Here is a 17,155-nt window from a genome sequence, read left to right on the forward strand (position 1 = left end):
TCCTGACCAGAGTAGTTCAGGAGGGGAAACAGAGCTGAGCAGCTCCCAGGGCAGGCTCCTGTAGGAATGTGCCCCTTGTTGACGGAGTAAATAAGTTCCCCTTTGTCTCCTTAAAAAAGACAAAAGCCCAAAAGTTTCTCTCCTCAATTTGGTTAAAAGACACCTCATAAGACCTTAGAGACTTGACCTCAAACTTAAAGATAGCTAATTAAACAGAAGCCAAAATGTCCAGCCTAAGCAATTCACTAGAAAAAGAAGAGAACCAAAGAAGTAAATGACTTTTGTGAAGTATTTCAGCAGGAGCAAGAACCTCTTGCCCTAGCTCGGTTTTCATCTGTAAAAAGCTTTTTTATTTTGCCTTTTATTAAAACTTTTTTGTTTCCAACACTGTCACAAGAGTCATCCTGCATCTTTTATGCCACCTAAAGTAGCTAAACTATCAAAAGTATAATGCTTGTCTCTAAGACTTTATATGACCAAGCTTAAAGAGAAAAAGCATTAGGTTCCCACACAGCTCCTACCTTGCTGGGGAACTGCTGGATGATGTGTGGTGTGTAGGTGACCTCAGATGCCTTCTTGTGCAGGGACACCACCACGAAGAGCTCGAACAGCCGCTGCTCCTGGAGCTCAATGAGATCCCTCTCCAAGGTCTGGTAGTGTGGGTTCCTCTTGGAGGCCGAGCGCCTCAGGCACCTGTGGCGACCTGGGGAGAGAAATAAATCCCAAACTGTGGGAACTCAAAACGTCCCTCAGACATTTTTGGAGGTTCCAGGCCCCGGTCAGAAGCATTTGAGACCCTGGCAGGCAGCTGGAAACAGCTGGGATTTTGGGTTTGAGCCATGGAATGATTTACCAACCTTGCAGGAAGAACAAGAAGTCACAAAAGTTTAGATATTAGAGTAGAAGTAGTCACAAAGTAAAGGAAAGAATTTTTGAGTGCTGTACAGGGGGGTTTTGGTTTTGTACATGGGGGTCAGAGGGTTTAAGATGCAGGGATTTGGGCCTGCCCTGTCCTCCCTCTTTCTTCTTCCTCACCTCCATGTTCTTGGTGATGTTGGCACTCACAGATTGGTTTAGAGTAGAAAATCACCATTTAATATAGGTAATAGGCATTGGGGAAAACTGTAACCATGTAACACGTAATGTACCATATAAAAGATAGAAATTCACCATTTAATATAGGTAATAGGCATTGGGAAAAACTGCAAACATGTAACACGTAATGTACCATATAAAAGATAGAAAATCACCATTTAATATAGGTAATAGGCATTGGGGAAAACTGTAACCATGTCACACGTAATGTACATATAAAAGACAGCAGCAGCCCTGGGCGGGAGAGAAGAAGCAGTCGGGGTCAGAGAGGATGTCAGGGTGTGTGTGTGCCTCTGCCTGAGCTGTGAGCAAACCACAGCAGCCCGAGAAGAAAATCTTTTAGATAACTTGCAATAAACTGCCTTGAGACCCAACAACAGAAGAATACTGAGCCTTTCTTGGGAAGCTCGGGTTGGAGGAGAGATTTTTCCACCACACGAAGCCACCCCACAAATTAGGGTGGTCTTCGAAACCAAACCAGCCTGTGGCTGGCACTGCCACACTCCTACAGGGCACAGAAGAGGATTCAGCAGTGCCATCAGAGGGGGAAAAGGGATGGGTGGATTTCCACAACATTCAAATTCTCCCCCCATGGGATATGAACCTGTGTCAGCTCCTCATGCACAGAGCTGATCTTCCCCCAGTGAACAAGTGACAGGAGGAGAGGAAATAGCAGATTCCACTGGAAGAGGATCAGATTGGATATTAGGGACAATTTCTTCACTGGAATGGTTGTTATCATTGGAGCAAGCTGCCCAGGGCAGTGGTTGACTCATCATCCTTGGAGGTGTTTAAAAAATGTGTGGATGTGGCACTTGAGGATGTGGTTTAGTGGTGAGCATGGTGGTGGTATTGGGTTGATGACTGGACTTGATGGCCTTGAGGTCTTTCCCAACCTTAACAATTCCAGGATTCTGTAATTCAGACTGGGAGCACTGGCCTGTAAATCCAGAATCCTGCAAATCTGCAGCTCTGAAAATCCCCCCTGAAAGACAGTGAAATTTCTCCTGCTGCCCTGATGTTCTTACACATCTCAGAGTGGCACAAGAGGCTACCAGGGAGTGAAGGCCAGCTGCACCAGGAACTGCCAAGACTCAGGGAGCCACTCCAAACACCAACTCAGGAGAGGCAGAGGCAGCAGCTCCCTGGCCAAGGCAGCCCCAGGCTGGGCTGTCCTGACAGGCAGCACAGATTCACAGGCACAGGCAGGGCCCTCTGACGTCAGGAATTCCTGTGGCCCAGCCACTGTGACACATTCTAGACACTCTCAAACAACTCTTCCATCAGGCAGTGACTCAGTCTTTCTGAAAAAAACTCAATTATTTCTGCTGAGATTCTTCACTCTCCATTACTCTCCTTAACATAAAGAAACGGAACTTCACTTTTTGTTCCAAGTTAAAGCCTTTTGAATGTTTCCCTCCAAGAAAATGAAACACCTAAAATAAAATCATAGAATTCATAGAATCCTTGAATGGTTTGGGTTGAAGGGACCTCAAAGCTCATCCAGTACCACTCCCTGCCATGGGCAGGGACACCTTCCACCATCCCAGGGTGCTCCAAGCCCTGTCCAACCTGGCCTTGGACATTTCCAGGGATCCAGGGGCAGTCACAGCTTCTTGGGCACCCTGTGCCATATCCTTCTGTTTAACCAGCTAAAACCAAGTAGGTGTTTCAGGTCTAGAGTTTGGGTCTATGATCCAGCTCAGGGCATTGGAACAAGACAAATACCCAGGTGAATTCTCCCCAGAGGAAAGGACATTTCACAGCATTACATAAAACAGAACCAAGGGAAGGAATCGGGAGGGAAATAACCTCAAGCAGCAGCAAAGGTGATCAGGAACAACCTCCTACCAACCCAAAAATTACTCTGCTTCTGCTGACTGGCAGATTAATGGCATTATCTCAAGGGCTCAGGGGACAGGGCAGAACCAGAGGTTGGCTTGTCACAGCAACTGTGTCCAGACTTGGCCATGTGGCTCTGAGAGGCTCCCTGGCCCTGTCTCAGCAGATCCCCACACGTCAGCTCATCTCAGCAGGGCCTGAGCCAAAGGTGCAGTGCTGTGGGAGAGGACCAGCCCCTGTGATTCACTCACTTTTGGGCTGATTTTCCGTATCGCTTTCATTCCCACTGGTTTCACCTGAAACACACATAGTTTTCACTTATTAGCCATGCAGAAGGAAGATGGGCAACACCCAAAGTTGGGAAAGAGAGAAAACGTGAGACTCGTCAGATCAACATCCCTCAGGGCTGCCCACCAATCCTGCCCAAAGCATCAGCCAAGGGCAGCTGGAAAATGTGGTACAACAGCAAATTGCAAAGAGCAGAGCTGATATCAAGCCAGTGGTGTCAGTGAATGACCTGCAGGTCAGCTGAACATGGGCAGAGAACACAAGCCAGCTGGTTGGTTGAGGCTGCTATAAAGCTTAATAGAGCTCCTGAGCTGGATAATCATAAATAAAGATCCTACACAATCAGAACAAGGCACACAGACAATGAATGCAGTAGTCACTGGTAGTTCTCGTGCCAAGTGGTTTTCTGAAGAATTTTTGCTTTAATCTGCTTTTTTGAAAAAGCACTTTTAACCAGCAGCCCAGCTCTCTAGGCTCAGAATCCCTCCCCTGTGACAGTGTTAAATTTAGGTTAGGCAGGTGTTCCTTGAGCTGAAAGCTCAATCCCAGCCACAAGTGTGGGGTTTGCACTGCTGAGTCAGCATGAGGTGGTGGTGCCAGGCCAGGGGCAGAGGAATTGTGCCACTCAAGGTGTTCAGAGCACAGACAGTGGTGCTGGAGACCCCAGTACCTTTCACTGGAGCTGCTTCTCTCCCAGCAGGACTGAGCAGCTTCACCTTCTTCTTTCCACGCTTGGAATCAAAGATCTCCTGTATTTTTAGTACCAGCTGAAATCCAAAGCAGAAGCAGAGGTTAATGTGGGGGTCCAGAGAAGGCTCCAGGTGCCAACAGGAGAGCAGCCCAACAGCCACCATCCAAGACTTGGGGAAAGCTGCCCAAATCCTGCAGCAACCCTGGCTCAGAGGCTGGAGCCCTTCTAGCCCAGCTCAGTGGATAAAGAATGAGCACAGATTTCTGCTGCAAGAGAGAGATCCCTGTCAGCACAGCTCCAAGCTGACACCAGACTGTAGAAGCACTCTGAAAAATGTCACACTTGCCTTCCCAAATAGAAGTGACAAACTGTCTGGCATCAGATCTCCATCTTCTATGCAAAGGCACTTGAAAGAACATATCAAACCCTCCATCACTGAGGACTCAGAACATGCTCCCCAGCACCCCAACTCATTCCAAGCCCAGAAAAAGCAGAGCTCTCTCACTGTAGCTTGGGGGTTGGTTTGGGGGTTTGCTGCTGTAGTTGATGTCAGCTCAAGTCTCCTACAGCCCAAGGGAGGCTGCTCCAAGCACAGGTCCTGCCCCAGCTGTTTGCTGGAATGAGAGGTTGATGTACTCAGAGTACCCTGCTCTAGTGGAAGTGGGCCCTGCCATGGCCATGGCAGGGGGTGGAATGAGGAGGAATTTAAGGGCCTCTCCACCCAAACCATTCTGTGATTTTGCACAAATGAAGGCAGCTAGTGGGATAGAACAATGGGTCTGTGCTGCAGGACCACACACCTGGTCCAGTGGAAGAAAAAAGTTGGGTAAAAGCACAGCCCAGTGCAGACTAAGCCACACACACGAAAGAAGGGTCAGCACTTTGACACTCTGTGTTGGCAATCTTCCCTCCACTGGTCACAACAGCCCTAAAGCCAAAGTCCTGACACTTTCTGTGTCCCTGTCACAGCCTGCTCTGTGCTTTCTCCTCACCTGCCCGTGCCCCAGGGGCTCCTGACTCCCCACATCAAAGGCGGCTTTCGCTTCATGGCAAAAGGGATTTACCCTAAATGCAGGGAGCAGGTCAAGTTCATTCCTGCCTCAAGAATTCATTAAACTCAACACAGGAGGGTGAGGCCCAGCCATTTGTCATCACAAATACAGCATAAAAAGAACTATATTAAAGAGAACCTGTTTGTTCAGCTCAAGCATTTAATCCCCACATCAGCAATCTAGACTTAGGCTGTCCTTTTCCAATGGATTTCTCCCCATTTTCTGCCTCAGCCAGCCCTCCCAGCACGAGGAGGCTGCAGGGAACAAACAGCCCACTGCAGAGAGCAGTGCTCCTCCTGCCAAACCTGCCTTCTTTCCCTTTTTAGCCAGCCTTACCAAGGAGATCTTCATTTCTGTCCTGATTTTTGTGCAGCTGAGTCACCACCCTGGGTGTGTTTAAGGCAGCCATGTGTTTCTTAGGCAAAAGGTTTTGTCTTTTTAAGACCCCAGTCCTTTTCTTAACCTCTCAAGCAATCTTGGCTCAATTCCTCATGAGCCAAGAGAGTAAAGTGCTCTTCCTGCATGTAAATTGTTACCAGATTTTTGGAATAGGTTTGCTTTTGGAGAACATTTTATTTTCCCTCTCCAAATGAGAGATACTCTCCATCACAGCATTTTTATAATCTTGCCATCTCCTTCCTGATTTTCCAGACCTAGGGTTTGTTTAAAAATGCAGACAGAAGTTACTTGATACTCCAAAGCACTTTAAAGGTTTGAAAAGTCCTTTGCAGCTGCCCAACTCTACCTCAGTCTTGTGCAATCTGAGCAAATACACGTGATTTTCAGATGAAATAAAGATCTGCTGAAGTGAAATGATTTTACCACAGCAAAAAGAAATCCTTCTCATTACCACAGCTGGAATTTGAGTCCCATGCACAAAGTGTCACCACAGTGGCAGCTGCCCTTCTACAGCACGTGGTGCCTTTTGTCACAGAGGGATGTGAGCTGGTAACCAACAGGAGGATCTAGAAACCTTCCCAAGGCATCAAACTGAACAGTCCTCTGTGTGAAGGTGGGTTAAAAGCCTTCCTCACCCCTCTGGCCTCAGCAGCATAATTGTCTTTACAGCCAGGCAGGAGGGAGAGGCCAGAAGGGACAGCTGGATGAAGGCTTTGTGAAATGCTCTTATCCCTGAGAGTTCCTCTGCACCCCTAAACTATGCAACAGCTGTTCCTGGTGCCAGTCCAGAACTCCAGGCCAATATTCCAAGTAACCAAGGGCCCCACAACTATCCCACAGCTCAGGCCCTGCAGTGGAACACAAGGATCAGCCTGGGAAGTCACTGGAAGCAGAGGACATGTCCACACAGGATTACAGAACTGCCCCAGGAGCTCTCCAAGAGCACAAATCCAGCACCAACACTCCATGGAAACACTGGGAACAAGGCTTAGGTGACAAAGCACGAGGAAGGGCTTGTGTTCACACACAGCCCTGACCTCCAGGCCAACACTGAGCACTCTGTCCACCCATAAAAACACCACTGTGATTCCTGACCAACAAAAACACCACTGTCCCAGCTAGAACTGGCACTCAGACCCCCAAACACCAGCCCTGCCACTTGGAGAGGGAATGGCTGGAGCAGCAATGCCAAGCAGCAATCACCTGCCTGGCCCACAGCTCTGTGGCCACTCACAGCAGCAAGAGCTTGAAATGCCAGGCAAGAAGTGAAGTCTCACACTTGGATCTCACCCAGGGCAGGTTCTTTCTCCTGCTGGCAGCCTCCACTGCTCGGAACAGCTTCCACTCAGACAGAGTGACAGGCAGGGAGGTCTCCTTCCCCATCTTTCCCTGGAAACTTGTCTGGGAGGGCCTCAGCTCCAGCGACTTACGGCTGAGGAAGGCAGGTTTTGGGGGAGGCTGGAAAACAGAAGCAGAAGAGATAGTCAAGTGTGAGATCCAGTGTTGGTCCAAGGTCACAGACAGAGGAGTCAGATTACAGCTGGTAAATCCTCTTCCAAGCTCTCCATCCCACCTCCTCACTCAAGTATCTCACCAAATCTCTCTTTTTCCTACTCTTTTGTTCCTTGGCAGCTTAATCAGCTGTCGTGGCTGTTCATTATACATTATATAGTATTTACATTAATGAAAAGCAATATAACAATAAGGCAAACCAATGGCTTGCAGTGTGGAATGTGAGGCTGGGGGTGGGCACAAAGGAGGGCCCTTGTGGGAATGATCCTGCAAACACCTGACCCTTTAATCCCCCACCCTACCTTGGGAGCCCTGCTGATGCTCCGGGGAGGGGGCAGCTTCCAGACAGATGGGACCTTCCACAGGGGCAAGGGCAGTGCTCTGATATCTTCATAAGGATGGTCTTTTGTAGGACCTGGAAAAAGTATTGGATGGGGGATTTATGAAAGGAGGTTAAACCTTGTAATTTTTGCCAGGGGTATAAGTGGGGAGAGCATGCCAATAACAGGGTCTGAGAGACTTGTTTAAAGTTGGATGAGGTTCTCACCCCATCCTTCTGACCCACTGCCATCAACTTGGCAAACTGTACATGGACTCGGCAGAACAAAACACTTCTTCCCCTGCAGAGCAAGCAGCTCTATTGCAAAGCAGCTCATTTTGGCAGAGTTCACACTGATCTCTGTGCAACACTCGAGCAAAGCATTCCAAGAGCTAATAAAGAAATCAGTTTAGCACAGGCCAACGCCAGTGACCTCCCATGACATCTGAAATCAAGCTGTTCACATGCAGGTGTCACCAACACCAACAAAGAACCCCAGATGGGGGAGACCTTACAAGCCCCAGAGCCGGAAAGGGCCTCGATGCATCCTCACCCTCACTCCTCCCTCCCCAGCACAACTGCCACCCTCAAGCACGGTGAGAGCACCCCCAGAAGCAGAGGCACATACAGATAATGTCCTCGTAGATGTTGTCCTCAGACTGAGTGCAGAGCAGCCTGGATCCTGCTGTGCCATTTGTCTCCTCCCGGGGTCTGTGGGAGCCACTGCCCGCCGGCCGCTTGCGGAAGCCCTGGATGTCCTCAAACTCAAAAGATTTCCTAGAGGAAAACCAGTGTGACTTCTTCCAGAGGCACCTGCTGCAGTTGGTGTCTGCAGTCCAAACACAGTGTGGCCCTCCTTGGGACCATCCAGCACATGGATGCTCCACTCTGGGCTCACGTTTCCAAGGGTCGAGCTCAGCCCCTCACTCCCAGCCCATAGGATGGGGGTGGGAATCAGAGGGTAAAAGAGAGAAAACACGTGCATGGGTCAAGATAAAGACAGTTTGGAAGGTAAAGGAAAGCTGTACAAGCAAGGAAAGCAAAAGAAGGGATTCATTCCCTATTTCCCTCAGTGTTTGACCCAGGGGCTCCGTCATGCGTAACAGTGAACACAAACTCCAAATTTCCCCTCTTCCTGCTTCTTCCCCTATTTTTACTGCTGAGCACAACATCACAGAGTCTGGAACACCCTTGGGGTCATCTGTCCCCACTGTGTTCCCTCCCAGCTCTGCGTGAGCATAGCTCACACACTGCTGTGTTACCAGTATTTTCAGCACAACCCCAAAACACAGAAGCACACAAGATGCCAAGAAGAAAATTATCCCAGCCAAAGCCAGCACACCAAGTGAGTCCTGCTCACCTACTCTGGGAGATTTAATAAGTAAGAAAGGGAGCTGGAGGCTCCATGGCCAAGAACACTCCAAGCAGGCATGGCCAGACCATCCTGTCAAAGGCAAGAACCCAAACCATGTTTTGCAGACTTGCAGCAGCTCAGAACCAGGGCACTGCTTCCTATTGGCCTTTCCTACTCATGCTCAAGGTGCTCATGCCTTTGTGGGTTGGCATTTCCATCCACTTGGCCACTATTTTGAAATTTGGGCACTGAGGCCACAGAAGAGCTGACAGGGATTTAGCCCATCATCATCATAAAAATTGGGTTGTTGCTGCCCACTTTGCCACAGTGGAAGGTTTCAGAGCCTCAGGCCACATCTCTGCTGGTACTCTGCACATCAGTCTAGCACAGGCAGCTCAGCTCTGAGCAGGATCTGCATCAAGCCACCTCAGAAGGGTATGGGAAAGAGGGAAAACCAGCCAAACCTACTGCAAGAGCAGTATCCACAGCCTCCAGCCTTAAGTAGCAAGAGAAACTTTCACTCCCAGAAAAGCCAAACGCTCAGCAGCCACAGTGCCCCAGGAAAAAGCTACTCTGCCACCCCCAAATTGCAGCTGAGGGCAAGCAGCAGGCAGGTCTCTTCCTGGGGCTAGCATACTGCCACTCCACTCTGTTCTAAGGTGTGGGCTGACTTCTGTTTGGAACCTGGAGCCTTCTTTGCAAGGCTGTCAGCAGCAAAAGCGGGATACTTTCACCCAGGAACATCCTTTCCCCATGAAAAGAGGCATCATCACTAGTAGCACCTCCATGAGGACATCATGCCAAACAAGCTGCTTAAACCCATCTAGAAAGTGATTTAAGGAAATGTTTTAGACATGAGAGATGGATTATGTACCTCTGGGCTCTCCCTCTGATCCTCCTGCTGGCTATTTTCTTCTCAGGGCTGTTGGAAGATGACACCAAGTCCCTTCCACACTGCTTTTGCAGGGGAGCTTCCCTGGTGGCACTGGCATCTCTGCCACCACCAGCACCCTTCTCTTCCAGGTAGCGGAAAGTCCTGCGGGGTTTGGGTGGTGGATCAGGAGCCGCCGCCTCCTCCTCTTGCCCCTCAACCTCAGAGTAAATGTTTCTCAAGCTCCTCTCTGCCCTGCAGAGAGTATCCACTCCTTTGATTTGCAGTTCTCTTTCTGTGGAGCCAGAGCTGCCTTGCTTCCTCTGGAGGTCCCCAGGAACAGGAGAGGTTCTGCCAGGCAGGGAGGGATCTGCTCTCCTCCACAGAGCTTGTGAGGTATAGAAGTTCCCTGGGGGCAGTGTCACCCCTGGGGCTGGGAAGCCTGTTTGCCCCTCTCCTTTCTCCTTGGCTCGGGAAGCTGGGCCACCACAGCCCCCAGTCTGCCAGCAGCTCCGTGCATCTTCCCTGAAATCCAACCCCAGGCTCTTTGGATCTTTGGACCGAGCCCTTCTGCCGTTCTCTGTGCATTCTGCCTTCACTTTGGGTAGTGCATTACAGCTGGGATCATACTTTACTCCGAAGTCCTTAGGCTGCTGCCTGTCCTTGCTGGGACAGCCCCGTGCCCTGCCCTCCCACTGGGAGATCTTCTGCTTGATGTTGCGGCAGTGGCTGCGGGACAGGGTCTGGCCCTGCACGGCCACACGGGAGAAGCTGCTGTCCCCAGCCCCCGCGGGGTGCATGGCAGGGCCAGAGGGCTCACACACAGCCCATGGCCAGCCCTGGCCACGTCCTCCTGTGTGCTGCACACATCCAAGCTGGCACCACGCTCCCAAGTGCCCCGCGGTGCCACAGAGTCCGGGCTGGCAGCTCCGACCTGCGGGCAAAAACGAGAGCCATCAGTGGCACCCCAGCCATGCCCCCACCCCAAAGTCCCAGCTGCTCCCTGGCAGCTGCTGTGGAACATTCCTCCCCAAATCACACCCAACACGTGCTCGGGACAGGCTTCCAGAGCTCGCTCCCCACAGGGGCTGTTTGTGCACACATCCAAAGGGAGCTGGGGCTTCACCGGCCTAAAAAACAAACACAGCAGGCACAAAACACTCTGAGGGATCCCAGGCATGCAAACTCAAGGAAATTATTTAATGGCAGAGGAACACAGCAGCGTGGATCTCAGCCAGCCCTTCTGCAGGAGTGCAGCTCCTCCTGATGCTCAGGCAGTAGAGATAAATCCCTGTGGCACCTGAGCTCCCCACTCAGCAGAGACACAGCAGCACACGAGGCACCAGGGCAGCTCTAGAAAAAAGAAACCACATTTGTCTTTCCAGAGAGGAGCTGCTGCTTCACACAGGACCAGAAGAGCTGTGGTGGCTGGGGAAGAGCCTGACTCTGGCAGTGCATCCTCCTCCCAGAAGTGTTCTCTTGCTCCACAGCGTAAGTGAAAACCTGCCTGGTGCTCTGTTTGTCAGCACCTGACCTAAATTTGCCTTCCAAGAGACTGGAGGGCAGTGATGCCCAGACTGTAGCTTGCAGCCAGGAGAAGTTTCAAAAGGCAGAAGAAACAGGTGAGTTCTCATCTTCACGTGAAAAATCACCCCGTGTTTAGATCAGCAGAGAAGGAATACTAAAGAAACACTCTGGCTTCTCCTAGCCAAGCAGAGCCTGCAGGAGCTGTGCTCTTTGAGACTTCCTACACATGTAATCCAGGGGATACAGCACACTTCCTCCAGATAACCCAGCAAGGAATGCAGGTGAAATCACCAGGGAGAACTGGAGTGGCTGTACAGAGCCAGCACCTGCAGGTCCAGCATGGCCTCAATACAGACATCTCATGTATGGAATCCTCAGCCTTGGAGCCCTTTGGCTCTATGTGTAGCTCACAAGGCATCCCAATATTCCCAGATATGCCAGCACAGGTGAAAACTCATCCTGGACAGAAGACAGCAGCCCATAGGCTCTAACAAGCCTTCTTCCTCCCTTTCTCTGGGCAATTATCCCATTGCAGAAGTTCCAACCCTCCAGCTGTATTTAACAACCTCCATTTGCCGCAGGAGACAAGTGCTCAGCTCAGGCCAGGGGCCACACTGGCCCTGGTACCATTCCCCTGGCACCAAGCAGTCTCCCTGCAAAAGGCAGGGAAACAGCAGAATTCCACACATGCACAAAAGCAGAGGATCCCTGCAGAAAACAGCCAGACCTGCTCCAGGTGGGACCAGGGTCCAGTCTCACCGAACCTGTGCTCAGGCTCCAGCTGACAGAGCCAGGGAGCTGCCACTGCCACCCTGGGCACATGTCCTCCACAGCCACTGCCACCACACCCGGCCAGCACTGAGTCACCACAGCCTGGCAGAGTGGGCAGAGCCAGGGATGGGCAGCAAACCACGCTGGGAGCCACGGGAGCTTAAACCTGCCTGGCAAGGGGTCATGTCCCACTCTCCAGGCTGGGTGTGGAGAGGCCCCACCACAGCAGACCCGCACCCTGCCCACTGCTGGGACCACACCTCAAATCCCAGGGCTCAGGGTTATCCCTGGAGCTGCTGATCTGCTTGGCAGAGGCATCTGCAGTGCAGTTAAAAGCAAAACACTGGCCTTGGCAGATGTACTTGACAGCATTAGTGAGAAAGCTCACCGGTCAAGGACATGCCAGGGCTCCCAGGCAGTTCAGGGATGGTTTGGGCACACATGGCACCAAGCCTGGGTTGTGCTGTACTCTCCCCCTCTGCCAAAGGAGCACAGTTGCTGTGGGAAGCAGCTCCCTGCCTCCACAGCGTGGGTTCCTGCAGGCTGGAATTGCTCAACCCATTGTCCCAGACAGCTGCTGGTGACTCTGCCACTCAGCAGTGAAGGGGATAAACTTGGACAATCTGGGTAAGCCCTGAGCTGGGGATATTTGCTCCATCATCAGCCCTCTGTCCCTCATCAGCATTCCAGCCTGTCCTCAGTGCTTCCGTAGCCACTGGAGACCCTCTTCCCACAGCAGCAAGGGGCCCCTGCCCTCTCCTATAAATAGGCATTGTTGCCAAAACATCCTGAGCCAGAGCAGAGCCATCCTTCCTCAATCCCTGTCTGCACAGCCCTGATTAGCAGACAGGAAAGCAGCTTCCCTCTGCTGGGCCACTCAGCTGCTGCAGCTCCAGGATGCTCCCCAGGACCTGGCTGGCAAAGGACAAGGCTCTGCTGGGGACAGCCAGGGGGGACAGGGCTCAAACAGCCTCCCCAGCAGCCCAGCTTCACACCAGGATCCCCCAGGGCCTGCCAAGCCTTCAAACCCAGCACTGCTGGATGCAGGGGTGGCACAGGGAGCAGAGCCCAAAGGAGCCCGCAGGGTGGAGCAGGGGTTTATCCACAGGACTGGGTTTATCCACAGTCCAGCACCTGCACCCACAGCCCGTGCCCACAGCTGCTTTGTTTCCAAAAGCACTGGCTGTTTTCTCCTAAATGCTCCAGCTGTGAGCTCCTCTGGGAGCAGCCTGGCAGAGAATCATGGAATACACTTGGAAGGGAACCACGAGGATCATCCTGTCCAACTCCTGGCCCTGCACAGGACACTCCTGGAGCTCTGGCAGCCTCAGGGCCCTGCCCATTCCCTGGGGAGCCTGGGCACTGCCCAGCACCTCTGGGGAAGAACCTTTTCCTGACACCCACCACCATCCATGAGGACAAATGACTGCACAGAGGAGGCTGAGTAGCCCTGCACAGCTTTCCAGGTGTGTCCACCCTTGCTGTGCCCAAGCTGGGCAGCTCTGCTGGCTGCCAGCCCATCCCACATCCTTCCTGCCATGGCTCTTGTTGGGAAGGCTGCAACAAAAACTGTCTGTGCTGCAGCTTCCTCAGACAAACAGACAAACAGACAGACAGCTCCATTTCTGCTTCCTCATCTCAAGCCATGGCTGAAATCATGGCCTAATGCTCCTGCCCTCTACCCCTGCCCCCATGGTAAGGCACAACCAGGACCTGAGAAACGTGGAGGAGAAGCTCAGCCTCGGCCACCACATGGAATTCCAGAATCCCCAGAATGGGCTGGGCTGGGTTGGACTGGAAGGAACCTTAAAGCTCATCTCCTTCCACCCCCTGCCATGGTAGAGACACCTTCCACTGCCCTATGTTGCCCCAAGCCCTGTCCAACCCAGCCTTGGACATGCAGGAATGGGATCCACGGAGAGCTGAGCACAAACCTAAAGTTCTCACTCAGTGCTGCTCCCTGGACTGTCTCTTCCAAACTATCCATCCAAGGAAGAGAGGAATGCAGCTTTTCACCTGCCCAGGCTTGCTATCAAGAACCAGGTGTTTAATCTCAGCTCATCACGTGAGCCCAGGCAAGAGCAGAGACTGATCTTTGGTGAAGAAAGAGCACACTGGGGTGGTGTGATCCAAGTTAAGTAACTCTTAAATGTAGTCCAGGACAGGCTAAAAGACAGTTCAGGGACACAGAGCTGGCAGAGACCACCTGGGTCAGGCAGCCAGCACTTGTATCAAGCACTGTACAAATCATTCCTGTCACAGAATAACCAGACTTGTGACTGCTTCCATCCTGACCTCCCTTCCAAACTCCTTCAGTGGCCCCAGTGCACTTCCCAGTATTTCCAGAGAAGCCAAATTTATCATCCTTACTGCATCAGGACTTAGAGAAGATCAGTGTCTAGTTAAGAATACTGAATTATTTCACTGGAAGCAGCAGTTTGGGGGAAAATGACATAATTTCTAGACATAACATCACCCATTTCTGCCAAATGACTGCCTCACCGACCCACGTTGTTTGGAAGCTCCCAAAGCAGAAAAATAAGGCACGTTCCCAGCACATGACAGGTAGCTCTGACTCTTTTTCCAGCCCTGAAATCCAGAGAGCACACTACACATTTTCCATGCAAAGCCTGGAGACAATTCCATTTCCTGAAACCACATTCCCAAGGAGAGAAAGCTGCCAGCTCTGCTGTTCCAGGATAAATCCCTGCCTAGTGCTGAGGTCAGGCCCCCCACCAGCTGTGCTGCTGGAACCCCCAGCACCCCGAGCACCCTGCAGCAGGGGCACAGAGAGAACAGAGGCACTGACACAGCACCTTACCTTGTCCTGCTCCTGGGAACACAAACACCGCCTGGACCAGCTCGTGCAGCTCTGAGGCAATCTCAATCCTTTTGTGAAAGCTGTGCAGTCCTAAACCATCCCAGAGCCTTTGTCACCAAGCCTCCTGTGTTAGCAGGCAAATAAAAAGCAGTTTCTGGTCTTGTGCAGTCTAGGGAAGCCAGCAGCTTGTTCCTGGAGGGAAAGGACCCCTTCCAGAGCTCTCAGCTACTCCCATCCTGTTCCTCTCCAGAACTACCCTGAAGCTCCTCTGAACAGCTCTGCCATGCTGATGCCTCAAAGACATGGGCAGTACCAAACAAGATGGTTTTAAATCAAAATAAGTAACTCTCCAGGAATGCAGAGTGCTTAGTCATTTCCATCTCGATACAAAGCTACTCTAACCACGAGGTATTAACTCCTTCCATGCTGCTGCGTCTCCTGCTAAGGCAGGTTTGCTTTATCAGATCCATGGCCACAGCCCCTGGACACAGAAAATGTGCTGCTAATCCAAATTACACAGGAAAAGGAGGTTAAGTCTGACCCTCATGGGTCCTAAGACTTCTCTACTGACTGTCCTTTCCTAAAGTGATGAAATTCAACTTCTTGAAAGCAAGTTTTTCCTCAAGATATAAAAATACCCCAAACCAAAGCACTTCCAACATGTAAGCCCTGAAGGCTGCTACGCCAGGGTGCACATGGACAGAACCCACAATGTACTATTTATAAAGTCGTGGGTTTTTAACCTGACTCACAGTATCTGAATGCCCAGAGTAGCAATACTGACAACAGCAGTTGACTCAGCCCCTACACCCCGGGCTGGCTGCCAGCCCCAGGAATGCTGCAGCTGCACACCAGAAATGAGGCATGGAGTTAAAAATCAATCATGACTTATCCTGGAGCACTTCCTTGGTGTCACCATCAGAGGTGAGGTTCCAAAGGAAAGTCACAAAGCCTGTGTGGCTTTACATGGGCCACCCCAGACAGGCTGTGTGGGGCCACAACCAACCTCTCATTCCTTTGGGAATGTCTCAGCAGCACTGAGGCAGCAGCCCCAGGAGGTTCAAAGGGTGCAGAATAAGGCAGCACCAGAAAACCTCTCAGACACCATTCAGATAATGTGTTCCAGAGCTGCCCACTGAGTCATATCCATATTAGATTATTACAATTAGAAGACTGAGATAAAATATTTGCTAAGCAGCAACGGACAGCACTAGGACTCAAGGTCACATCCAGGTCAGATCCTCCAGCCACCAGTGCTCAAATACACATTTCCAGGGGCAGGTTTTCCTGCAACTTCTACTTCCATCACTCGCTGACGCCAGTCCCAGCTGCGAGGAGGAATTGCTGCACCAGTGCCTGGGCTCTGTCACAGCCAGGTACCCTCCCATGTCACTGGAACTGAGGTGTGTGTGCATGCAGCGAGCTGGGGGAGGCAGGGGGAGGCTGCTCCAGCGTGCCCAAGGAGCTCTGTAACCACCCAGCCCCGCACCTCAATGCAACAAACACAAACAGCCAGTGAGACCTAAACCAGCCCAGTAGTGCAAAGCTCTGTACAGAACCAGAGTGCTGCGGGGGGGACAGACCCTCTGGAGGTGTGACCTGCACCTACAGCAGGCCGGCTCTCGGGCAGCCCCGGGGAGAGACCCTCGGTAGCCCCGGGGAGAGACCCTCGGCAGCCCCGGGGGGAGAGACCCTCGGCAGCCCCGGGGGGAGAGACCCTCGGCAGCCCCGGGGCGAGAGACCCTCGGCAGCCCCGGGGAGAGACCCTCGGCAGCCCCGGGGGAGAGACCCTCGGCCTCGGCAGCCCCGGGGAGAGAGACCCTCGGCAGCCCAGTGGAGAGACCCTCGGCAGCCCCGGGGGGAGAGACCCTCGGCAGCCCCGAGCAGCCCACGCTCCATCGCCCTCACCGGGAGAAGCCAGCGGGGCCCTCCCGTGTGCCCGCCCGGCACCCTCCCCGCAGCCATCCATCCGCACGAGTGCGGGAGACGAACCCACCCCGACCCGAGCGAGCCGGGTCTCCTCCGGGCAGGTGGGGCAGGCACCTGCCTCCTCCGCCCCTCACACACGGGGAAGATGCTGCACCGGCCGCTGCCCGCCCGTCCGTCCGCAGCCGGAGCACGGGGACCCCTCGGAACCCGCAGCCCCGAGCCTGCCGCCACTGCGGGAAGCCCCAACCCCCGGGCCACCCGCTCGCCCTCCCGGCGGAGCCCCCGCCCGGTCCCGCTGCTCACCGCGGCCTCGGCCCGCTCCCGGCCCCGCTCCCGCAGGACGCTCCCGGCGCGCACGGAACCACCTCCCATTGGCTGCTCTGGCCATCACTCAAGCGGTGATCCCGCCTCCCCCCCGCCCCAGAGCGCCAGGAGCCGTTTCCTGTTGGTTGACGTGACCGTCACTCAGAAAGAGGCCCCGCCCCCGCCGCGCCCTGTCCCGTCTCTCCGCGGCCTCGGCCCGCTCCCGCAGGACGCTCCCGGCACTCACGGAGCCGCCCTCCATTGGCTGCTGTGGCTGTCACTCAGATGAGATCCCACCCTCACCCCGCCCCAGAGCGCACTGCACCACCGCCCATTGGCTGGCGTGGCTGTCACTCAGGCGACGGGCCCGCCCCCTTTCCC

General features: G+C 52.9%; 1 protein-coding gene across 3 annotated transcripts in view; it reads right to left on the reverse strand.

Annotated features, from left to right (window-relative positions):
• The window catches only part of DENND2C (DENN domain containing 2C), a 29,014-nt gene extending 12,142 nt beyond the window's left edge, over positions 1–16,872 (reverse strand). Inside the window, exons 1-8 of one of the 3 annotated variants that reach the window (XM_021535293.3) lie at positions 16,775–16,871; positions 9,427–10,357; positions 7,827–7,975; positions 7,182–7,294; positions 6,658–6,825; positions 3,896–3,992; positions 3,189–3,233; positions 522–703 (exon numbers count right to left, since the gene is read on the reverse strand). In XM_021535293.3, the coding sequence (XP_021390968.3) occupies positions 522–703; positions 3,189–3,233; positions 3,896–3,992; positions 6,658–6,825; positions 7,182–7,294; positions 7,827–7,975; positions 9,427–10,357; positions 16,775–16,859 (1,770 nt within the window). In that variant the 5' untranslated portion in view covers positions 16,860–16,871. Of the gene's footprint in view, positions 1–521; positions 704–3,188; positions 3,234–3,895; positions 3,993–6,657; positions 6,826–7,181; positions 7,295–7,826; positions 7,976–9,426; positions 10,358–16,538; positions 16,731–16,774 lie in introns of those variants that run through there. The other 2 variants (XM_085561378.1, XM_085561377.1) reach the window with 2 other exon arrangements.
• Between the last annotated feature and the right edge of the window lie 283 nt (positions 16,873–17,155).

This window comes from Lonchura striata, chromosome 26, assembly GCF_050655825.1.
Source record: "Lonchura striata isolate lonStrDom1 chromosome 26, ASM5065582v1, whole genome shotgun sequence".
In the NCBI taxonomy this organism is placed as follows: domain Eukaryota; kingdom Metazoa; phylum Chordata; class Aves; order Passeriformes; family Estrildidae; genus Lonchura; species Lonchura striata.